The sequence below is a fragment of the Myxine glutinosa genome, chromosome 3 (genome assembly GCF_964187855.1).
Source record: "Myxine glutinosa chromosome 3, kmMyxGlut1.1, whole genome shotgun sequence".
Lineage (NCBI taxonomy): Eukaryota > Metazoa > Chordata > Myxini > Myxiniformes > Myxinidae > Myxine > Myxine glutinosa.
In genome coordinates, this window is record NC_136263.1 from 19,441,741 (window position 1) to 19,466,963 (window position 25,223).

Here is a 25,223-nt window from a genome sequence, read left to right on the forward strand (position 1 = left end):
AGAAGTTCATGAATTGTGTCATATAAGTAATCTTTGTCTTCAGTATTGGCATGTAGAGTTGGGGCATAAGCACAGATGATAGTGATGAAGCCTTTATTTGATGAAAGGCGTAGAGACATCAGACGTTCAGATGTCGCCATAGGTGTCTCAATTGACTGCATCATTCTGTTACTGGCCGCATAGCCTTCACTATGCTGACGGTGATCTTCTGCACTCCTGCCATGCCAGTAATAGGTCCGGTGTCAGCCAATCTTGTCCCCTGAAGAGCAGCAACGTCAATGTTAAGCTTGTGAAGCTCACGATCAATCATTGCTGTCTTGCATACATTTGATGTTGTAAGTAAGTCTTCTTTATTCATGTCAGGACACAGTCTTAACGTTCTAGCTACCAAGCCAGATAATATTCTTTATTTCTTTGTTGGGTACACTCTTACCCGTCTGCTTGTCAGGATAAAGATCCCTAAACCCCACGCACCCAGAGGAGAAGGTAGACGTTAGCGGGGCAGTACCTTACTGGCTGGGGGCTGCCCAGCTTGAGGCGGGCGGTGAGACTGACTAATAGGAGGCGATGGTCCTTCCCACCGTCGGCAGTAACCCATGGCACCTTTGCTCTCTGCCAATCCAGCTACACTTATAACTAGACTACGGATTTTTATGTTAAGAAAATAGGCCTTTTATGTTTTGAAAAGCGGATTTTTTTTTTTTTTATGTGAAAAAATCCCGAAATATTTTTTTCCCCCGTTTTATTCATTTTTTATTATTACCAAGTTTTTCAGAAATCAGTCAAAAAAAGAACAAAAAATGGTATGCTTTTTCCTGCACAACATTAAGCACTCTGGGCTAGTAAACAGGTACAAAATGACGTTCAGGTACCTTTATTGCAACCGCATTGTTTGATAAGTAGAGGACTAGAAGAAATTGACAAGACCCTTTTAGGAACAGTTAAAGTAGGTGTTTGAAATCATTATCTTGGTAATGTTCTCCTTGGTGAGGCGGTGGCGGTGGTCGGTGAGGACGTTTCTGTAGACGGAGAAGGACCTTTCCACGTCGACGCTGACGATGGGGCAGTACCTCAAGAGGGGGATGTCGGCAAGCTTGACTCCAGCCGGCACACCAACCTCAGATCCGTGCTGATCTCCATCCAGGATCAAAGCCACTGTCCTCAGCACACCAATGTCGGGATTGCGCTGCAGCACCGCCTTGAACTTGGTGAGCAGGATCTCCTTACGGCAGCCTCGGATCTTTTCGAGCTCCTTGGCCTGATCAAGGAGCTGGAAGGCCTTGGCCAGCTCCATGCCGGCCTCCTCCAGCTGCTTAAGGATCTTCGGGATGAACAACACGTGGGCATTTAAGAAGACCAAACTGAGCTTGATGTCCGCCTTTCCGAACAGGTCCTTGGCACTCCGGATTGCCATCGCGTCGTCATCGTTCAGCTGGTCCACAATGTCCTTGACGGCCTCGAAGTGCTCGGCGTAAAACACCGCGGCGTCGATCCACGTCCCCCACCGAGTCAGAATGGGCTCCGGGGGGGGAGATAAAGATTGGGCTGCTGCTCCTTCCAAAGGACAACATGCGACGGGGCTTTGACGAACATCTTCTTCGTCGTGGCAATCAGGTCGTTGACGTCCTTGAACATTTCTCGGACTGTCTCGCAGACACGGTGGAGCGCGTGGGCAACGCAAGTCACATGCAACAAGTCCGGGAAGAGTTCCTTCAGGGCATGGCCGGCCTTGATCATATAGGCCGCGGCGTCGCTGACGAGGACCTTGAGGCACTCCGGCTTGAAATCAGGCCAAAGATAGTGCAGCGTGTCGTTGACTGCGCGCACGATCTCCCCAGAGTTGGTCTTCTCCAGAAACATGCACTGGACGAGGTGGGGACGAAAGTACCCCTCCTTGGACAAGCGTCTCGCGATGATGTTGGCCACATATCGACCTGCCGAATCGGTCGTCTCGTCGACGGACAGCCAGATGGGCTGCTGTCCGAGGTCGGCACGGAACCCCGCCAAGGCCTCGTCGTAGCACTTGTCGAGGTAGTGCTTTCGAATCCAGCTTTCATCAGGGATCTGGAGAGTGATGTGCTTCTCCAGGAACAACCGGAGGGCAGGGTTTTCCAATTTCGACCGTGGGATGCCAGCGGCCAGCATGGCCTGGCACAGCTCCTGAGCCACGACGTCGCACTTGTGCCTCTTTCCGCCACCAAAGTCCTCCATGGTGGCTTGCGTGACCGTCCTCTTATTCTTCAAGGCCAAGTTGTTCTTGTGGCGGTCTCCTCGGACATGTTGGGCCAGCTCAGACTTCTGCTTCGCCCGGAAAGTCTTTTCACAAGCTCGACAGAAAGCCGTGTCACTCGACACGTACTTGAAGGTGGCCCCATCGCCGCCAGCGTTGAATTCCTTCAGCCACTTGTCACGAAGAGCAGCACTCATCTTGATAGGAGACTTGTTCACACTTTGTGTACACTCTCTCACTGTAGTACACCGCCTCACTGCTGTACACGCTGGGGACGCAACGCACGCAAGTGGACGCAACGTTTTGTTTTTGAGATCGATCGCAGTTAAAAATTTCGATCGCAGTTAAACATTTCGATCGCAGTTAAAAATTTCGAAAAATTCCCTAATCTTTTTTAGCATTGCCAGACATTTTCGACCAAAAAGGGCATTTTATTTTATTTTTCCCGAAAAAGGGCGAAATATTTGTTTTTCTCCGAAAATAGCAAAAAAAAATTTTGCGCGCAAAAAAGCGGTTTTATGTGAAAAAATATTTTTTATTTTTTCACATAAAAATCCGATGTGCACTTATAACCTGTTAGCTGCTACCACCCATGTTGGTTCCTTCACTGACCAAAGTGTGGATGAAATGTCCTCTCCATTTGATTTTGGGTTTGTACTGGTGTGTTGAATTTTTATGTGGTATGTATGTTTTTGTGTATGTGACTGCATAGCCTGGGCATGTTTCAGGGGCTCAGATTTGCCCAGTACCTGAGCCCCTCTCTCGACCTCACAGGCTGAATACAGAGGAAAGGCAGAAGTCCATATGTCTGGAGCCTGTCTGGTTGTAGGAGCTGCCGGAAGGTGCTTGCTTAAAGGGATCACCATCTGCCTAATGGGGCTCCCCTCCACCATAACTTTTCTGGAGGGGTTAGGCTCCCTTAGCCTTGGACTTACCAGAGCCTGACTTGCAAAGTAGTGAGTGCTATTTAACCCAGAGCTGGGACCTGGCTGATGGGACGCCAAGGCATATCCACACGCTGGTAGGCCTGCACGTCACATCTCTGGGGGTTGAGTGATAAAATAGAGGGAGACTTCGACCAAAAATTGGTATGGGGTGGGGGGGGGAGGGGAGTATGGGGCGATGCACGAAGTGGACAAGATAGATGGATACACAAGGAAACTCTCAGAAAGCAAAAACTGGATATTTGGAAGAGAGATGGGCTTGGGGTAGGAGAGGGGTTTAACGGGGTTAGAAACAGCTGTTCACATTTGCAGGTGAAACAAATACTTCCACCATTTCACGGCCTCACGACCATAGAAACCCCCTTTGGCAACAAGTGACAATTTCGGAACATGATGCATATTTTAAATACCCCTCCCTTCCCCACTCTATCTTTGCATTGTGATATAAAATGCTAACCATCCAGTATGCAAATAGGTCGTCAATGTGAAAGATCTTGTGGTATCTTGTTAAATGTCTGTGTTGTGGGCTGGATTTTTGGATAAATTCCTTGCTTTGAGATGAAATAAGATTAGCGTGACTCAGCGTGCTCTGTGTGCCTCACCACACATCGTTTCAGAGGGATAGGCATCTTTGACCATTTTGGTGTCTTTTGGGTCTTTGGGGTGTTTTGGGTCTTCGGGGTGTTTTGGGTCTTCGGGATGTTTTGGGTCTTCGGGGTGTTTTGGGGTCTTCGGGGTGTTTTGGGGTCTTCGGGGTGTTTTGGGGTCTTCTGGGTGTTTTGGGGTCTTCTGGGTGTTTTGGGGTCTTCTGGGTGTTTTGGGGTCTTCTGGGTGTTTTGGGGTCTTCTGGGTGTTTTGGGGTCTTCTGGGTGTTTTGGGGTCTTCGGGGTGTTTTGGGGTCTTCGGGGTGTTTTGGGGTCTTCGGGGTGTTTTGGGGTCTTCGGGGTGTTTTGGGGTCTTCGGGGTGTTTTGGGGTCTTCGGGGTGTTTTGGGGTCTTCGGGGTGTTTTGGGGTCTTCGGGGTGTTTTGGGGTCTTCGGGGTGTTTTGGGGTCTTCGGGGTGTTTTGGGGTCTTCGGGGTGTTTTGGGGTCTTCGGGGTGTTTTGGGGTCTTCGGGGTGTTTTGGGGTCTTCGGGGTGTTTTGGGGTCTTCGGGGTGTTTTGGGGTCTTCGGGGTGTTTTGGGGTCTTCGGGGTGTTTTGGGGTCTTCGGGGTGTTTTGGGGTCTTCGGGGTGTTTTGGGGTCTTCGGGGTGTTTTGGGGTCTTCGGGGTGTTTTGGGGTCTTCGGGGTGTTTTGGGGTCTTCGGGGTGTTTTGGGGTCTTCGGGGTGTTTTGGGGTCTTCGGGGTGTTTTGGGGTCTTCGGGGTGTTTTGGGGTCTTCGGGGTGTTTTGGGGTCTTCGGGGTGTTTTGGGGTCTTCGGGGTGTTTTGGGGTCTTCGGGGTGTTTTGGGGTCTTCGGGGTGTTTTGGGGTCTTCGGGGTGTTTTGGGGTCTTCGGGGTGTTTTGGGGTCTTCGGGGTGTTTTGGGGTCTTCGGGGTGTTTTGGGGTCTTCGGGGTGTTTTGGGGTCTTCGGGGTGTTTTGGGGTCTTCGGGGTGTTTTGGGGTCTTTGGAGTATGTGTTGGGTCTTTGGAGTGTGTTTGGATTTTTTGATTTTGAATCATGGGGGCTCCCGGGGAGGGGAGGTGAGGAGGATTTTTTTTTTTTTTTTTTTTTGTTGTATACTGAATCGAGGCTTGTGAAAGAGCTAACATTTACTTCACAAACAAATCGACCAGACAAACAAAATACACAAAAAGAGGGAGCGGAAGACAAGATGGGGAGAAAAGGGGAAGCACACAAACACAACATCCGAGAGCAGGGAGATGTGTGGAAGGGAGAGGGCCCGGGGGGGAGGAGGCATGGGAAGGGGGGGGGGGGGGAGGGGGAAGTATAAAGCACAAGGACACCAAGGACTTCCAGGACAGAAGTTGGTATTTCAAAAAGTGGAATTGGGGTGAAATTAGCGGGGGTAGAAAAGATCAAGGTTTTGGATGGGGGAAGATAAGAGATGGTGGTGAACAGCTGTTTTAAAGACTTGGAGGGTGGAGTGGGATTGAAGAGAGTGAGGGAGTTTGTTCCAGAGGCGGGAGAAAAGAGGAATGAAGGAGTGAAGGTGAGCAGAGAGTCTTGATTTTGGCAGTTTAACCAAAAGAGGGTTGCAGGCAGATCTTGTGCGACCTGTAGGAATATTTGCAGGACAGAGCCCAGAGAGAGCTGGGGGGGCAAGGCCAGAGAGGAGTCGGTAGAAGACGGAAAGACCACCAACCTGCCTGCGGTGAGTGAGTGAGAGGCCCTTGGAGTTAGCTTCATCGCGGGAGATTCCAATGATTCTGAACGCTTTGGTTTCAACAGCGCGAAGGCAAGCTAGGTGTGAGGCAGGAGCACCAGAATTCCATTGAGCTGCGGATGAAAGCCTTGTATGTGGTGAGGAGCTCAGGTGTGCCAAGGAAGGACTTCGCACGACGGAGGATGCCCAGTCGGCGACTGGCTTTGGAGGCCAGATTTGAAATGTGTTTTTTCCAGAAAAGATCATGGCAGATAGTGAGACCCAAAAGCTTGAGTGACAGAACTTCTTGGAGAGGATTATTCAGGAAGTGGATGGGAGGGTTGTCCAGTCGGTCTTTTCGGAGAGACATCGTAAGAGTGTGAGATTTGTCAGGATTGAAAGACATGTTCCACTTGTTTGCCCAGTCTGTGATTTTGTCAAGGTCTGCAGAGAGTGAGGAGGCTGCAGACTGCCGATCTGAGGGATGAAGAATGGAGCGACAGAGAGTTGAGTCGTCAGCAAAGAGATAGAGAGGATTTTCAAGAGAGTCAGAGAGATCATTGATGAAGACCAGAAAAAGCACAGGGCCCAGAACTCTGCCTTGGGGAACTCCAGCCTGAACAGGAAGAGGAGATGAGAGAAACCCATTCAGGGCCACACGTTGACTACGCCTGGAGAGGAAGTCCGCCAGCCATGCGTGGACATTTCCATGGATACCAAAAGAGGAGAGTTTGGTGAGCAGAGCGGGGTGCCAGACCGTATCGAAGGCACGTGATATGTCAAGGGAGACTGCTCTAATTTCCTGTTTGGCATTGAGGACCTCCATACATTGTTGAGAAAGCAGAAGCAGCATGTCCAGAGTGGAGTGTCCAGGTCTGAAACCAAATTGATGATCAGAGATCAAGCCATTGGAGAAGAGGAAAGATTTCATACCTGAAGCAATGATGGATTCCATGATTTTGCTGATAATTGGGAGAAGGCTGATTGGTCTGTAGTTGCTGGGATCTGTTTTTGCACCTTTTTTGTGCAAAGCGGTGATGTTGGCAGATTTCCAAGCAGATGGAAGATGACCTTGAGCAAAAGAGAGGGTGAAGAGAACAGAGAGAGGGAGTGAAAGAGCGGAAGAACATGATTTTAGGACCCGTGGGCTGATGCCGTCAGGTCCAGTTGCAGAATCAGAGTCGAGGGTTGACAGAAACTTTTCCACCTTGTCAGGAGGAAAGGACACAGAGTCCAGGAGCAGCGGGGTACGACTGGGTACGGTGGGTACAGAGAGGGATGGGTTTGGGACACAAGATTTAGAGGCAAACACAGAGTTGAGGCATTCAGCTTTTTCACGTGCGGAGTCAGCCGTGTGGCCATTTAAGGTGAGGGAGGGGATGGAGGTGGAACAAACACCAGAAACAGATTTTACCAGACGCCACCAGGATTTGGAAGAGGGAGACAGATAAGAGAGTTCGGTCCTGAGGACGGAGAGATATTGTTTCCTGGCTCTCCTGAGGGTGGACACACACTTGTTTCGGGCTTTGTGAAAGGAAATGAGATTTCCTTCCGTTGGATTTGCTTTCCAGGAGACGAAAGCAAGTTGTTTCTGGGCAATAGCCTCACCACAAGATTCCGTGTACCATGGACGGGAGGAAGGGTATGACAACTGAAGACGAGAAGGGATAAATCTGTGCATGAGAGAGAGCAATTTACTTTGGAAGAATTCCCAGGATGAGTTGATGTCAGAGGCAGTCGAGATGGGAGACCAGTCCAGATGATTGATGGCTGCTTGAAGACCGTGCCAGTTGGCCTGAGTGAAATGCCAGACGCGTCGACGCTGAGGAGGCTCTCTGAAAATGGTCAGAGAGATGTCCACTTTAACAAGCACATGATCAGAAGAGCCGATTGGAGCAGAAGAAGAGCAGCAAACATTTTCAGGGAAGTTAGTCATAACCAAGTCCAGAAGAGAAGATTCTCCGTTGACTGAGATTGGGAAAATTTTGGGAAAAGTTGGGAAATTGTGGGAAGGTTGGGAAATTGACAGATTGTGTCAGTCCCAGTGAGTCACAGAAGTCCTTTGCTGAAGAGCCATGGCTGGTGAGAGAGGTACCCACACCCAGCCAACTGGCATGGTGACAGTTGAAATCACCACATATGAGGAAGAGAGAGTTGGGATGGGTAGATAGAAGTTGGTCCATATTATCAGACAGCGAGATGTAGATGGAGTCATCACTGTTTGGTGGACGGTACAACACGAATATGAACAAAAGGTGGGAGCGAAGGGGAAGCCGTAGCCAAAGGTATTCCTGGGGGTGAGGTGGAGAGAGGGCAGTGCAGGGCGAGTGAGGAAGAGAGTTTTTTATAAAGATAGCAACCCCACCTCCAGGACGAGGCTCAGGTCTATCATACCGGAGGAGGGAGTAACCTGGGAGAGATACCAAGGAATCAGAGACATCATGAAGGAGGAAGGTTTCTGTTAAGCAGATCACGTCTGGTTTTTCAGAAGCAAACTGTATGGAGAGATCAGTTAAGTTTGAGCGAAGGCCCCGGATGTTTGAGGTCCATACTGTTAAGGAAGAGGAAGGGGGAGCATCGGATACAGAACGGGGGGGGAGCGGTAGGGCAGGATGTGGAAGAGGAGGAAGAGGTAGGGAGAGCTGTTGCAGGTGTGTCAGAGATTACAGAATAGCTTGGAGAAAGGGAAGAATGGGGCGGACAAAAGGTTTGATGGTGTTTGGGTGAGGTGCAGTGAGGTGTTATTTGAGGAGGGGGAAGAGTGAGGCAGAAGGTTGAGGAAGATGAAGGTGAAAGTTGGAAGGGGGAAGAAGCGGGGAGGACGCTTTGAGGAGGAGGGGTGAGAGGGGAGTCTCGGAGGGGAGGAGTGAGGGAGAGTCTCGGAGGGGAGGGGTGTGGGGGGAGTTTAGGAGGGAAGGGGCAGGGGGGGAGATTTGAAAGGGATGGGTGTTTGGGAAGATTTGGGGGGGAGGGGCAAGGGGGAAGATTTGACAGAGATGGGTGATGGGGAAGATTTGGAGGGGAGGGGTGTGATTGGATTTTGAAAAGTGTACGATTAATGGGAAACGAACATTTATTGCAAAATGAGTTTCTTGAGACATTCGAGTCAAAAATACGTTTTAGGACGCTGAAGGATGGGTGGAGTTCTGGAGAGTTTAGGGAATGAATGAAAGATGCACTGTAAGAGATGGAATTTTTTTTTTGAATGAATAGAATTGGTGAGCAAGTCGAAAGCATCCTTTTATAGAAGAAGTAGAAAAAAAGTGTTATAGAATATGACATAATAATAAAGTTCTTCAGGGGACAGATGAAACATGTATTAACAACTTGATCACGTGATCTCGAACAACGTAGTCGAAGAACGAAAGAACAAATAACGAAGAACGAAAGAGCAAAAGAACGAAGAATGAAAGAACAAATAAGAACGCACAAGCGGATAAGAACAGGGAAGGAAAAAAAAATTTGGGTTTTTTTTTAGATTTTAAAACAAGGGAGTATGGGTGAAAAGACCGTGAAAAACAGACACCGAAAGTAGTTGCAGCGCGATCAAAGAACCGCTGAGACAAAAAAAAAAGCCTCAAGCCAAGGTCTGAGGACACGGTAGCCTACTAGTACTACTAGGCCTCAGAATACACGATACGAAAAAACCGACGATTCTGTACACAGGTATGAAAAACCAACACCGAGAAACCTATTAAAGTCACCCCAATACGTACATGCACCGAAAGAAAGATAAAGATACGACAAAAACACAAATGTGAAAGATCACTTAGCTTCGAAAGCGTGAGCGCATGGAACAGCTTCGAAAAGACGTGACCTCGCCGTGATCTCGCGAGATCTCAATTGAGAGAGAATTGAGAGAATCATTGGAATCTCCCGCGATGAAGCTAACTCCAAGGGCCTCTCACTCACTCACCGCAGGCAGGTTGGTGGTCTTTCCGTCTTCTACCGACTCCTCTCTGGCCTTGCCCCCCCCAGCTCTCTCTGGGCTCTGTCCTGCAAATATTCCTACAGGTCGCACAAGATCTGCCTGCAACCCTCTTTTGGTTAAACTGCCAAAATCAAGACTCTCTGCTCACCTTCATCAATCCATCATCATCCACCTCCATCCATCTCCATCCATCCATCCACTTTGGAGTGTGTTATGGGTCTTTGGAGTGTGTTTTGGGTCTTTCTTTTTTTGTATACAGAATCGAGGCTCGTGAAAGAGCATTTTTTATCAATGACATTTATCACACAACCAAACCAAACAGACAAACAAAATATATAAAAAGAGGGAGCGGTAGACAAGATGGGGAGAGAAGGGGAAGCACACAAACACAACATTTGAGAGCAGGGACATCGGGAGATGTGTGGGAGGGAGAGGGCTTGGGGGGGAGGAGGCGTGGGAATGGGGTGGGGGGGGGGTGGGGTGGGAGAAGTATAAACCACAAGGACACCAAGGACTTCCAGGAAAGAAGTTGGTATTTCAAAAAAGTGGATTTGGGGTGAAATTAGCGGGGGTAGAAAAGATCAAGGTTTTGGATGGGGGAAGATAAGAGATGGTGATGAACAGCTGTTGTAAAGACCTGGAGGGAGGAGTGGGATTGAAGTGAGTGAGGGAGCTTGTTCCAGAGGTGGGAGAAAAGAGGAGTGAAGGTGAGCAGAGAGTCTTGATTTTGGCAGTTTAACCATAAGAGGGTTGCAGGCAGATCTTGTCCGACCTGTAGGAATATTTGGGGGACAGAGCCCAGAGAGAGCTGGGGGGGGGGGGGGGGGAGGGCACGGCCGGAGAGGAGTCGGTAGAAGATGGAAAGACCACCAACCTGCCTGCAGTGAGTGAGTGAAAGACCCTTGGAGTTAGCTTCATCGCGGGAGATTCCAATGATTCTGAACGCTTTGGTTTCAACAGCGTGAAGACGAGCTAGGTGAGAGGCAGGAGCACCAGCCCAGAGGGGAGAGCAGTATTCCATTGAGTTGCGGATGAAAGCCTTGTATGTGGTGAGGAGCTCAGGTGTGCCAAGGAAGGACTTCGCACGACGGAGGATGCCTAGTCGGCGACTGGCTTTGGAGGCCAGATTTGAAATGTGGTTTTCCCAGGAAAGATCATGGCAGATAGTGAGACCCAAAGCTTGAGTGACAGAACTTCTTGGAGAGGATTATTCAGAAAGTGGATGGGAGGGTTGTCCAGTCGGTCTTTTCGGAGAGACACAGTAAGTGTGTGAGATTTGTCAGGATTGAAAGACATGTTCCACTTGTTTGCCCAGTCTGTGATTTTGTCCATGTCTGCAGAGAGTGAGGAGGCTGCAGACTGTCGATCTGAGGGATGAGGAATGGAGCAACAGAGAGTAGAGTCATCAGCAAAGAGATAGAGGATTTTCAAGAGTCAGAGAGATCATTGATGAAGACCAGAAAAATCACAGGGCCCAGAACACTGCCTTGGGGAACTCCAGCCTGAACAGGAAGAGGAGATGAGAGAAACCCATTCAGGGCCAGACGTTGACTACGACTAGAGAGGAAGTCCGCCTGCCATGCGTGGAGATTTCCATGGATACCAAAGGAGGAGAGTTTGGTGAGCAGAGCGGGGTGCCAGACCGTATCGAAGGCACGTGATATGTCAAGGGAGAGAGCTCTAATTTCCTGTTTGGCATTGAGGACCTCCATCCATTGTTGAGAAAGCAGAAGCAGCATGTCCAGAGTAGAATGACCAGGTCTGAAACCAAATTGATGATCAGAGATCAAGCCATTGGAGAAGAGGAAAGATTTCATATCCGAGGCAATGATGGATTCCATGACTTTGCTGATAATTGGGAGAAGGCTGATTGGTCTGTAGTTGCTAGGATCTGTTTTTGCACCTTTTTTGTGCAATGCGGTGATGTTGGCTGATTTCCAAGCAGATGGCAGATGACCTTGAGCAAAAGAGAGGGTGAAGAGAATAGAGAGAGGGAGTGAAAGAGCGGAAGAACAGGATTTTAGAACCCGTGGGCTGATGCTGTCAGGTCCAGTTGCAGAATGAGAGTCGAGGGTTGACAGAAACTTTCCACCTTGTCAGGAGGAAAGGACACAGAGTCCAGGAGCAGCTGGGTACGACTGGGTACGGTGGGTACAGAGAGGGATGGGTTTGGGACACAAGATTTAGAGGCAAACACAGAGTTGAGGCATTCAGCTTTTTCACGTGCGGAGTCAGCCGTGTAGCCGTTTGAGGTGGGGGAGGGGATGGAGGGGGAACAAACACCAGAAAGTGTGTTTTGGGTCTTTTGGAGTGTGTTTTGGGTCTTTGGAGTGTGTTTTGGGTCTTTGGAGTGTGTTTTGGGTCTTTGGAGTGTGTTTTGGGTCTTTGGAGTGTGTTTTGGGTCTTTGGAGTGTGTTTTGGGTCTTTGGACTGTGTTTTGGGTCTTTGGACTGTGTTTTGGGTCTTTGGAGTGTGTTTTGGGTCTTTGGGGGTGTTTTGGGTGTTAATTTTATTTGAAGAAGAAGAAGACGTGTTGGTCGCATATAAACAAACATAACTACAGTCACGTGAAAAAGTAAGTACACCCCATGTAAAGTTTTGACTTTTTCAACATCTTTCAACATACAGCTATTTGATCTTCATTTCAACATTATTGATAGATAAAGGTGATACAATGTAACAAATATCATGAAACATTTACATTTTGTAGTCCATTGTATAATTTAAATAAACATAAATGCAAATTTCGCATGTGGAAAAAGTAAGTACACCCCTACATTTAGCACTACTTCAAACACCTAAAATTAGAAACAGGTGCACCAGCACAGGTGCAAATGAGTAGAACATCGTTAGAGAGGATCTTGGAGGAACCTGTCTTATTTAAACCTCAGACATTTAGTTTGGTTTGCTCTTTGTTGTTGAAGTGTGTGGCGTCACCATGCCTAGATCAAAAGAGCTCTCTGAGGCCTTCAGAAAGAAGGTTATAGATGCCTACGAGTCTGGAAAGGGATTTAAAAAGATCTCCAAGCAATTTGAAATCAATCATCGACTTCCGGAAGATCATCTACAAGTGGAGAAGCTTCCAAACAACTGCCAACTTGTTCAGGCCAGGCCGCCCCAGCAAGTTCAGCCCGAGAGCACACCGCAAGATGCTGAAAGAAGTCTCGAAGAACCCCAGAATGTCATCACGGGACCTACAGGTAGCTCTTGCCACTGTTGATGTCAAAGTGCACGAGTCTACCATGAGAAAGAGGCTGCACAAATTTGATCCACATGGGAGGTGTGCCAGGAGGAAACCTTTGCTGTCCAGAAAGAACATCAGGGCAAGACTAAAGTTTGCCAATGAACACCGAGGCAAAGACCAGCACTTCTGGAACAATGTGCTCTGGACAGATGAGTCAAAGGTAGAGCTAATTTGGCCACGGTACCAGAAGACATGTTTGGCAAAAACCAAAGACAGCATTTGACCACAAGAACCTGATACCAACTGTAAAGCATGGTGGTGGAAATATTATGGTTTGGGGCAGCTTTGCTGCATTAGGGCCTGGGCAGCTCACCATCATATAATCCACGATGATTTCTTCATTGTACCAGAGGGTGCTTGAGGATAATGTGAGGCCATCTGTCGGAGAGTTGAAGCTCAACAGAAGGTGGACATTGCAACATGGCAATTACCCTAAACATACCAGTAAATCCACCAAGGAATGGCTGAAAAGAAATAAATGGAGGGTTCTGGAATGGCCAAGTCAAAGCCCGGATCTAAATACCATCGAGATGTTGTGGGGGGATTTGAAACGAGCTGTGCAATGTGCATGCAAGAAACCCCTCAAACATCGCACAGCTGAAAGAATTCTGCATAGAGGAGAGGGCAAAAATTTCTCCCAGTCGATGTCAGAGACTGGTAGACAGTTATAAGAAATGCCTACTTGAGGTTGTTTCTGCCAAAGGGGGAAATACCACCTATTAGAGCCAAGGGTGTACTTACTTTTTCCACATGCGAAATTTGCATTTATGTGTATTTAAATTATACAATGGACTACAAAATGTAAATGTTTCATGATATTTGTTATATTATATCACCTTTATCTCTCAATATTGTTGAAATTAAGATCAAATAGCTGTATGTTGAAATATGTTGAAAAAGTCAAAACTTTACATGGGGTGTACTTACTTTTTCACGTGACTGTATATACGTTTGCTCTATTATAATAAGATTTGTGAGTTCTTTATGAGAGCAATGGCATTAATGGGCCAACACCCACTTACCGTCTCGGGTGCTTTGTATATACTTGTGACATTCTTATTCCTCAAACATGATTTTGGCTTTTATTTGTAATAACCCTGTAATTTACACCACTATTCCACCGTATGCAGCTCATCCGGATTAGGTATTGGAGGGGAAGGGATGAGAATCATGGGCCATGTTGGGGAGGGTGAAGGAGAGATCGAGTCGAGCAGTCAGCTTCCGAGCGGTCAGGATGTCATCCGCAAGACGGAGCAGATCACGAAGAACATCCAGGAATTGCTGAGGGCGGCCCAAGATGGTCAACATGACAGGTAGGAGGTGCGAGAGTAACTCTGGTGTAGCAAAGGGTTCCCTTTTCCAAATTGTTGTGAATTGTTGTTGTTTTTGAAATCCAACTTTTCACAGGATTCCGTTTGTGAATTTGCATTGGTCTGTAAAAAAAAAAAAAATTATCTTTCAAAATCTGCTCCACAGCTTTGTTCCTTGCTCGACAAAAATACACGTCGCTGTTTCTGAAATGGCTTCGCTCTTCACCAAGGTAAAGTACTCGGTACTCACTTCCTCTTCTCTTTCTGTGTCTGTTGTGTTCTCGTGAACCCTTGTTACCGTCACCTGAGGAGAGGGTATTGCATTTGAGTCCGTCTGTTTGTTAGGATTTGTGTGTTTGTGTTTGTGTTTGTGTGTTTGACTGTCCGCTCACTTATACTTGCCTACAGGTCACAATTTTAAACCGATCTTCACGAAACTTCAACAAATTGTAGAGTTCGTGGTCCGACAAAATCCTATATATTTTTGGGGTCAAAAGATCAAATGGTCAACATAGGCCAAAGGTCAACCACTTTTTCGAATTCCTAAAATCCTCAATTTTCATCCGATTGACTTGAAATTTGAATAGGATATACATATCGGCTAACTGAAATCAACAACCAACTATTTTTGAGATCAGCATCGGGCAAAGGTCAACAACAATTTCAAATTTCTAAAATCCTCCATTTTCATCCGATTCACTTGAAATTTGTATAGGATTTACATGTCGACAAACTGATTTCAACCACCAACTATTTTTGAGATCAGCATAGGCCAAAAGGTCAACAAAGGCCAAAGGTCAACCACTTTTTTCAAATTTCTAAAATCCTCAATTTTCATCCGATTCACTTGGAATTTGAATGACATTTACATATCAGCTAACTGAATTCAGCCACCAACTATTTTTAAGGTCAACATAGACCAAAGGTCAACAACTATTTCAAATTTCAAAAATCCTCAATTTTCATCCGGTTGATTTGGAAATTGAATGGGATTTACATATCAGAAAACTGAATTCAACCACCAACTAGTTTTAAGATCACCATAGGTCAAAGGTCAACAACAATTTCAAATTTCTAAAATACTCAATTTTCATCTGATTGACTTCAGGTGGTTGGTGGACACCAGGACAGTTGGTGGCGCTGTGCCCTGTTGAGCTGTTCAGTTCAAGTGGAAAGATTTTACATACAAAAAGCCAAGAAAAGAATGTATGAGATAAATAGCCTCCTGCATGAAAATCTAAAGAGAGTGTGGCTGCGTGGTTTGGCTTTGGCCCTTTGGCTCCCAGCTCGACCGCGCCAACGTCAATGCCACCATTCAAGTCTCAATCTCCACTTGTGAAGCACCACAGGATGAGCCCAGAACCGACCCAGAACCAATGCAAGACCAAAGCCAACAACCAATGCACGAAGCCCCTTCCGTTGCGGCTCTTTTATAATCCCTTCGCCGGGATGGGGCCAAATATTGAATCAAAACCGAGCTCTTGATAAAATCTCGCCAGACCTTAAATCTTGCCCTCGCCAGACCTCCGCAACGAATTTCATCCAGTCGGTGTCTCATCCACGGCATGTGAAGGAGCTCCCAAGATTAGCATGGCTGGGGGCTCAAGACACGCTAGATGTGGGGCAAACACTGGAAGCTCGTAATTGATTGTAGAGAGAACGAAGCGATTAAGCAACAACGAGGAGCTCATGGCGAATTGGCGCCCATTTATTCGGAGATTTCTCAAGGTTCGTAGAGTGAGAGTTTGATCATTACCGCCGCTATGCTGCACACACTTCCCCTCACTTTCCCAAGCTGGTGGCGGCATCTGTGATGGGCACAGATGAGGTGATGATGATGGCAGAAGATGGGCAGTTTGTGTGTGGTCTGAGGCAAAGTCGTGGTGAGTGCGTCATGGTGTTTTCGGATCGGGAAGCAATGAACCTATCATCTATATAATAATACCGTAAGGACTCGACTTTGTTATCCCTTTTACGCCGCACCCAGTGACACGATGCCCACGGCACTAATGGATTTACGATCTACGAACCGCGCTCTTTGTTTATCACGTATAGACATACTCGAAAAATCTGAATTAGCCGACGTTGAGGCCCAAAAGCATCCGATTAACGGCCGATACGACGCCATCTTACGACGCCATCGTATTGGCGTCTGCTGGACGAAGGCGAAGCGAGCCGTCCGCTGATTGGACAGTCGAGTGGTGTGAGCATGGGTGGTGTGAACCAAATGGTCTTTTTATTCCCTTGAACATTTTAAATTAGGATATATAAGGAAACGTCTTTATCGTCATTTTAATAAAGTTAAATGGAGTGACGTTGCGATACTCGGGGTGCGTTGCATAAATCCTCGTAACTCAGAGAGGTGTAGCAGGTGGCGAGACGTAAGGAAGCTTAAAGATAACGAGCTGAAAGCAGACGAACGATATGTCAATCTCTTTCTACACCGAACGGAACTAAAAGTATGAGTGCGGGAGGGCATGGCCTGAGCACTTCGAGCAGAGAGGACTGATTGGACTTAACTTAAAGAGAAAAAATTGGAGATTAACGGAAGAAGAAGATCCCATGAGCGCTCCCTTATGCCATCCATAATGGTACACTCTATCCATACACCACATCCTCCCTTCCGTGGATGTTCCACGGGTTTCGGCTAGTTTGGTATAATGTGCTTTGGTATTAATGTCTTGATGTCATGGAAATTAACGTGCGCATAGAACCCAAGTATAAATAAAAATGTCTATTAAAGTTTTGTTAGTTGATATGTACTTGCAGGGTTGTGTAAAGGAAGATTATAGGGAATAAAGCAGGGTGACCGGTGGGTTTTGGCGCACAATTCAAATGCACTCTGGGCACGATATTCAAATGGGCTCTGGGCACGATATTCAAATGGGCTCTGCCCGTGTTACACCGTGCGCTGCGAAGCTTGTAAAGGAATCATAATTACCCCCTAGGAAATGGGGAGAAAAGGGGAAGACCTCTCTAACCCTCACCAATGCATTGTATCACATTCTAACCCATTACACCAGGGGAAGGGACCACTGACCTTACACAATGGAAATAACTACACAGAGGGATCTTATGTTCGGTGTCATTGCTTTCGGAGCCGGTTCCTAAAACAGCAACAAGACCTTTTAATAACCTTTAGACATTTCAGACCTCTTTGACCTTTTGATCTTTCATTTGTAATTAATGACCTTTCATTTCGTAAATCCATCCATTTATTTGCCACACAAGATACACCACTCAAAAGTTCTGTTGAGGGTCTCCAATCTCTGATTGCTCGTTCTTGTTATAATTGCTGTCATTGTACAAGATCCATATATTCCACTACAGTGGAGAGTTTCCAGAGTGATGATGAGCGAGGTGAGTTTTGTTGTGGAAAACCAATCAGGTCCACACAACTTTAGTCCAACTGGTGGTTTAATTCCATTTAGATCATAACATCATCCTGTAATGCAGGAAATACAATAAGTATACGATGTGACATCACATGGGACCATTCATAACATTCAATGCAAGCAAGCTGGATATTCTATGCTGGCGTACCGTTAGCGAGTCTACCAGATGTAATGTGTCACAGGAGAAATCTCGGAGCACCGTCCGCAGCAGCGGGTCTTATAGTCACGCCCCTAGCGGTGTCAACGAGCAGCGAGCATCACCCCCGGGTTCAGTACGAATACGATTTCACTACATTCTCCCCCCCGTCAGAATTATACGGCGGTGCGGCTAGAAGCGAGCGAGCGTCAGCACGAACAGGTACGGAACGTCAGTCGACCCAACCGTATCGGGCCGGGCGGCGAATTTCTCTGCCAGCACGCGTCCGAAATTCCCCGGGTACGGCATCACGCATCCCTGTGTCCCCGGCGTCGGAGGCGCCATCAGGGTCGGGTGACGAAGGGGGTAACTCCAAGTCGTCGGGCCCAGGTAGACCCGGCGTGGGGAGAGTCGGTAGACTTTCGGCGATGGGAGCGTCGGGAGAGGCCATAGTCTCATAGATGGGTTCGGTCGGTCCGTCAGATTCCCTACTCAGGTCGGCGACCCCGCAAGGGGCAAGGTGACGGACGGAGACAGTAGTCTCACGGCCATCAGTCGTCATCACACGAGCATGCTCAGGATTAGCCTGGAGAATCTGCACTTTGTCCACTAGGGGGTCGTACTTGCTCGCGCGAACCGCCCGTTTAAGGTAGGCCGGCCCGGGCCCAGCGAGCCAACTGGGCAAAGACCGTATACACCCCGTGCTCCTGGGGTGGTGGAAAAGTCGCTCGTGGGGAGTTTGGTTGGTTGCCGTACACAGGAGAGCCCTGATCGAGTTCAACGCCGCAGGTAGCGACCAAGCCCATTTATCGAGGCCCCGGCCGAGGGTCCGGAGGTTGAGCATGACGGCCCTCCAGATAATCCCGTTGAAGCGTTCGATCTGCCCATTAGCCTGGGGTCTGTACGGCGTGGTGTAACTAGAAGCAATGTTATTTTGGAGCAGATAGCCGCGCACCTCCTGAGACAAGAAGACCGCACCCCGGTCGGTATGGACATAGGCCGGGTACCCGAACATTGAGAACAAGTTCTGTAAGCATCGCATCACCGTGGCAGCAGTCATGTCCACGCACGTATAAGCAAAGGGGAATCGCGAGTACTCATCGACGATAGTGAGCAGATAGCGAGAGCCGCTCGACACCGGCAATGGGCCCTTGAAATCCATCGCCAAGCGTTCCCACGGTCGCGTAGCCTTAACCAGAGTCCCCATGGGAGGGTTATAGAAACGCGGTTTGATTTCCGCGCAGATAGCGCAGTCGCGACAGATACGGCGGATATCGTCAATCGAGTATGGGAGATTGCCACACCGCACAAAATGAGCGAAACGCGTTACGCCGGGATGGCCCGCAGTGGCATGCAGCACCCGTAGGCCCTCCAAAGAGGTGATACCCGCGCATGTAGCCGGTCGTGATAAGGCATCGGCGGCCCGGTTATCCTTCCCCGGGCGATATTTGATGGTGTAACAGAAGTCGGCGAGTTCGATACGCCAGCGAGTGATTTTCTCATTCTTAATGCGCTGGGCGTGTAAGGTGCCGTACATGAACGCAACGCTTTGCTGGTCCGTGATGATTTGGAAGCACCGCCCGAGTAAGTACGGGCGCCATCGCCGAATAGACTCGACGATCGCATACGCTTCCTTTTCGACGGACGAGTGTCTCCGCTCAGCGGTGGTAAGAGTCCGTGAAAAGAAAGCCACGGGACGCCCCCCTTGGGAGAGGGTCGCCGCGATGGCCTGATCCGAGGCGTCACTTTCGAGGACGAAAGAGCCGCTCTCGTCGATTGTCGCCACGGCGGCTCGGGCGATGTCGGCCTTAAGGCCTTCAAAGGCCGCCAATGCGGCCGGACTCAGTGGGAAGGTGTCGCAGGCCACGAGGGGGCGAAGTTTCGCGGAGAAACTTTGCACCCATTTGGAGTAATGGGCGAATAGCCCGAGGGCGCGCTTCAGGGACGCCCGATCACAGGGAGGGGCCATGTCGAGCAAAGGTCGCAGACGCTCCTTATCCGGAGCGACAGAGCCATGGGTCACGGTGTACCCCAGAAGATCTATCGTGCGTAGGGAGTATTGGCACTTATCCTCGTTCATAGTTAAGTGATACCTCTGCGCGACCTCAAGGAAGCGCTTCAGATTAGCATCATGGTGCCCTTGGTCATATCCACAAACCGTAAGATTATCGAGGTAGACGAAAACATCGGTTAAGTGCTCCCGCGCAATGAGGTCATCCATGGCCCTCTGGAAACAAGCGACCCCGTTCGTTACCCCAAAAGGCAATCGCGTAAATTGGTACAACCGCTGCCCCGACTCAAATGCGGTATAGATACGATCCGCCCTAGAGATAGGGATCTGGTGGTACGCACTACGGAGATCGAGAGTGCTATAGACCGAATACTGGGACACCTGTTGCACCAGCGCGTCCATCCCCGGAAGGGGGTAGGCATCCAGCTGTGTAAAGCGGTTAATCGTTTGGGAATAGTCGATTACCATGCGTCTGCGGTGGGCCTCGCTGCGCACCACCAAGACCTGGGCGCGCCACGGCGACCTGCTAGGTTCTATGATGCCGTCTTTCAAGAGCTGAGCCGTTTCGTCCGCAATGAATTGCATGTCTGCGCGAGAGTAGCGCCGTGATTTCACCGCGACAGGGGTGCAGTCGGAGGTTAGATTGGGGAACAGCGAAAGCGGCTGGATGTCCATTTGCGCTAGGGCGCACACCGCAAGCGCGTCGTCCGCCCCCACAACAAGCGTGTCAGGCCCACCAAACTCCATTACCAGACGTCCATGCAGCTTAAGAAAATCGTGTCCTAACAGAATATCAGCACATAAAGCGGGTAAAACCATAAGGTGTACATCAGGGAAAACCCGTCCCTTTAGCACGAGTTTCAATCGGCATTCCCCCTTCGTGCTGAGTCGAAGCCCCTGGGAAGCCATGAAGATCCGTCTCGTAGACCTCCAGATCCGCCATCCATGCCTGAGCACAAGTCGCTGGTCGATAAAACTATCCGTAGACCCTGTATCCACCAAGGCCCGAACACAATGGCCTTCGACCATGAGGGGAATAAGGGCTTGAGCCAGGCCAGACGAGGCTGCTGGGAGTGGGACTGAGCACCCCGAATGGGTCGGACAAGCCTCGCGGGTGGATCCTATGCCAGCAGCAGTTTTGCGGTCGTGGCCGGAGTCTGCGTTGTCCATGGGGAATCCATTAATGCCATCAGAGGGCTTTCCCAAGCATTCCGGTGTTTCGCGATTCAAAATCTGACAATTCTGACGGGAAAAGGCCTCCGTAGTATTTGAAAACGCCTTTTGACACTTTTGGCAGGAAAAGGCCTCCGTAGTATTCGAAATCGCCTTTTCCGGGGTGAGGGCCACCGTTAGCTCGTGGACGACACGAGGAGAATGTTCCGCTGGGGCTTGGCGAGGCTTCAAAGCCCCTTGCGTGGCCCGGAGTTTGGTCAAGGACACGTACTTCGTGCCCGATTGAGGATGAGACTGTGGTGGCTGTCCGGTGACGCCCGCCAAGGACGTCTGAGCGCCCAGGGGCCCGCAGAGAGGGGCCCTCCCCTTCGAAGACGGGTAAGGCGCCGGGTTTCGGGCTCGGCTCGCAGGCTCCGCAATGAGCCCATTCAAGGTCGCCGCGCGACCGCGACCGCGCGATTCAATGAGCCGCGAGCCGCGTGCCGTTTTCCTGCACACTTTCGCGTAATGTCCCTTTTGCGAGCACAAATGGCATATAGCGTCTCGTGCCGGACACACGGGCCGGGCATGGCGTGGCCCCCCACAGAAAAAGCATGCGGCCCCGCGTAAGGCCTTGGGTCTGGTCGTAACGGCAGCCGTCAGGACTGGGTCTTCCTCCGGAGCATCCCGGAGTTCCGCGAGCAGGTCCGCGTCCTCGGCGGTAGTACTCTCCGGCCGGGCGTGTAGTGTAGTGCCCGCCAAGAGGCGCGTGCGATCATAGGTGTTCGATTGCATCCACGCTTCGGTGTATACTTTCCCTTGCTCGAGTGCCGTAGCGAAGGTCAGGTCGGTCTTCTCTAAGAGCTTGAGCCTTAGTTCCTGGGAGGAGACCCCTGCAATGAAGGCATCTAAAAGAAGATCATCCTGAGCCTGCGCGGGAGTCCATGGCTCCTTGATGCTGTCCAGCAAGAGCTGCCGGAGCTCCTGGGCATAGTGGTCCATCGCCTCGTTGGGTTGCTGACGTCGCGTTAGCAGCAAATATCGTGCATACACCGGGCTTTTTTCCTTTATGTACAGCCGTTTAAGCTCCGCGATCGAGAGGTCATACGTCGCGAATTGAGCGATGGAATTGTACACCTTGTAGTCGATTTTTGAATGAAGCGTTGCTAGCTTCGCGGCAGCCGTCGGCGCGGTCTCAGGCTCGTCGAAATGATTCTCCAATGTTCTGAGCCAGTGCTTCAGTTGCAAGCCACCATCCGGGGCTTGCGGGTCGGCGCAGAATACGGCAACCGCCAGCGTCTTGTTGCCAGCCATGTCGGTAGATATAAATGGAATTAAGTGTTGTGGAAAACCAATCAGGTCCACACAACTTTAGTCCAACTGGTGGTTTAATTCCATTTAGATCATAACATCATCCTGTAATGCAGGAAATACAATAAGTATACGATGTGACATCACATGGGACCATTCATAACATTCAATGCAAGCAAGCTGGATATTCTATGCTGGCGTACCGTTAGCGAGTCTACCAGATGTAACGTGTCACAGGAGAAATCTCGGAGCACCGTCCGCAGCAGCGGGTCTTATAGTCACGCCCCTAGCGGTGTCAACGAGCAGCGAGCATCACCCCCGGGTTCAGTACGAATACGATTTCACTACAAGTTTTATGACGTATTTTGCATCGAATGCCTTGCGGTGACATTTTGTCCAAGACGAGTGATTTAAAATGCACGTGATGTTTGCATCCTACTCCTTTTCTGTGGATGGCTTTGGTACCTGCCATGCGGAAGGTATTATCTTCCAATTATCACCAAAGTCATGGAATCCATCATTGCTTCGGATATCAAATCCTTCCTCTTCTCCAATGGCTTGATCTCTGATCATCAATTTGGATTCAGACTAGGTCATTCTACTCTGGACATGTTGCTTCTGCGGTCTCAACAATGGATGGAGGTCCTCAATGCCAAACAGGAAATCAGAGCTGTCTCACTTGACATATCACGTGCCTTCGATACGGTCTGGCACCCAGCTCTGCTCACCAAACTCTCCTCCTATGGTATCCATGGAAATCTCCACTCATGGCTTGTGGACTTCCTCTCTGGTCGTAGGCAACGTGTGGCCCTGAATGGATTTCTCTCATCTCCCCTTCCTGTTCAGGCTGGAGTTCCCGAAGGCAGTGTTCTGGGCCCTGTGCTATTTCTGGTCTTCATCAATGATCTCTCCGACTCTCTGGAAAATCCTCTCTATCTCTTTGCTGATGACTCCACTATCTGCCGCTCCATTCCTCATCCCTCAGATCGGCAGTCTGCAGCGTCCTCATTCTCTGCAGACCTGGACAAAATCACAGACTGGTCAAACAAGTGGAACATGTCTTTCAATCCTGACAAATCTCACACTCTTACGATGTCTCTCCGAAAAGACCGACTGGAAAACCCTCCCATCAACTTTCTCAACAATCCTTTCCAAGAAGTTCTGTCGCTCAAGCTTTTGGGTCTCACTATCTGCCATGATCTTTCTTGGGAAAACCACATTTCCAAGCTGGCCTCCAAAGCCAGTCGCCGACTGGGCATCCTCCGTCGTGCGAAGTCCTTCCTTGGCACACCTGAGCTCCTCACCACAGACAAGACTTTCATCCGCAGCTCAATGGAATACTGTTACCCCCTCTGGGCCGGTGCTCCTGCCTCACACCTAGCTCGGCTTCACGCTGTTGAAACCAAAGCTTTCAGAATCATTGGAATCTCCTGCGATGAAGCAAACTCCGAGGGCCTTTCACTCACTCACCGCAGGCAGGTTGGTGGTCTTTCTGTCTTTTACCGACTCCTCTCTGGCCTTACTCCCCCAGCTCTCTCTGTGCTCTGTCCCCCCCAATATTCCTTCAGGTCACACAAGATCTGCCTGCAACCCTCTTATGGTTAAACTGCCAAAATCTAGGCTCTCTGCTCACCTTCACTCTCATTCCCCTTTTCTCCCGCCTCTGGAACAAACTCCCCCACTCCCTTCAATTCCACTCCTCCCTCCAGGTCTTTAAAACAGCTGTTCACCACCATCTCTTATCTTCCCCCATCCAAAACCTTGATCTTTTCTACCCCCGCTAATTCACCCCAGATACCCTTTTTTTTTTGGAAATTCCAACTTCTTTCCTGGAAGTCCTTGCAGGGTACATGAGTTTTATACCTCTCCCACCTCCCCCCAAGCCCTCCCCCTCCCACATTTCTCCTGATGTCCCTGCTCTCAAATGTTGTGTTTGTGTCCTTCCCCCTCTCTCCCCAACTTGTCTAACACTCCCCTTATTTTTGTGTTTTATGTGTCGTTTTGACTTTTTGTGTGATTAATGTTAGCTCTTTCACGAGCCTCGATCTTGTATACAAAAAAAAAAAAAAAAACGTGGCTTGATCTTTGTACATGTGTTCCTTTTAGTATTTTCGTTTTGTTTTGTATTTTTCTTAATCTCCGTGATCTTTTTGGACATGTTCTCAATTCTCTAGAAACCACGTTCTGAAACCCTCAGGGCATCTCTAAGGCTCATGTGTGGCAGCGCCGTACGTTTGCAATCTGAGTGTCTGAAAACATTGCCAGGTGAACCAGGCAGCCAGGTTGATCTCCAATTGATCACCCAGCAGGTAACGGACAACTGTAATCCTCTCCAGCATTTCTCTCTCCATCTCTTCCCTCTCCCCAACTTCACGATCTCTTCTACAATTCTATGTCCTATGACCATATTCCTTCTGGCCTTGTCTCTGATAGATGAGTGTTCGCTTCCTGATCTCATTCTGCTTCTGTGTTGGGTTGATTAAACATCAATCAACACACAAAACGTTATTATCAATTTCCATGAAACTTGCCACTGTTTTAGATTCCAGCTAACAAAGTAATGATGCAAAACATCTTTCAAATCGATCCCTTGATTATGGATCCTTGATGTTATGATTGAAAATCCTTCTGAATCTGACCTGGCTCTTCATTCTTCTTGACCTTCAGATATCATGCTTAATAGTTTTGCTGTTTCAAACTCTATTGAATGGCACTTTGCCAAATTATTCATTAAAAAATTTAGTGCAATTATAATGACCTTTTGACCGCCCTCCATTTTACAACTTCGAACAACATGGAGTCAAACAGATCCTGAGAGATGAAGCCCATGATTTTTAATATATATATATATATATATATATATATATATATATATATATATATATATATATATATATTGGTTGCCAGCCATGCCAGCCTATATATATATATATATATATTGGTTCTACAACAAATAACTTTGATACTGAATAACGTTTGGTTTTAACTTCCTGAGATGATTCTCAAATCTTTGTACGATTCTGAAGATGAAAAAAAGAAACATTTCTGTCAATTTGAAAATCTTCTTTGAATGTATATATAACTAGCTGAAGTGCCTGGCATTGCCCGGGGTAATTAAATGAAATATGTACTGTATTAAAATATTTCCTACATGACAAATTGGGGAATATTGGCCTTGTTGTTTCGTCTGAATTACCAATCTTGGGCATTGCAACATGCTCTTAAATCGCTTTCCCTTCTTTTAAGCTTTTTTTT

The 25,223-nt window shown here is 48.6% G+C and overlaps 1 protein-coding gene across 2 annotated transcripts in view; it reads left to right on the forward strand.

Annotated features, from left to right (window-relative positions):
• Nucleotides 1-25,223, forward strand: part of LOC137424268 (ARF GTPase-activating protein GIT1) — a 117,656-nt gene that overhangs the window by 88,213 nt on the left and 4,220 nt on the right. For both annotated transcript variants that reach the window (XM_078773734.1, XM_078773735.1), the window contains 3 exons: nt 13,784-13,966; nt 14,130-14,193; nt 24,143-24,277. In XM_078773734.1, coding sequence (XP_078629860.1) covers nt 13,784-13,966; nt 14,130-14,193; nt 24,143-24,277 — 382 coding nt within the window. The remainder of the gene's footprint in view (nt 1-13,783; nt 13,967-14,129; nt 14,194-24,142; nt 24,278-25,223) is intronic.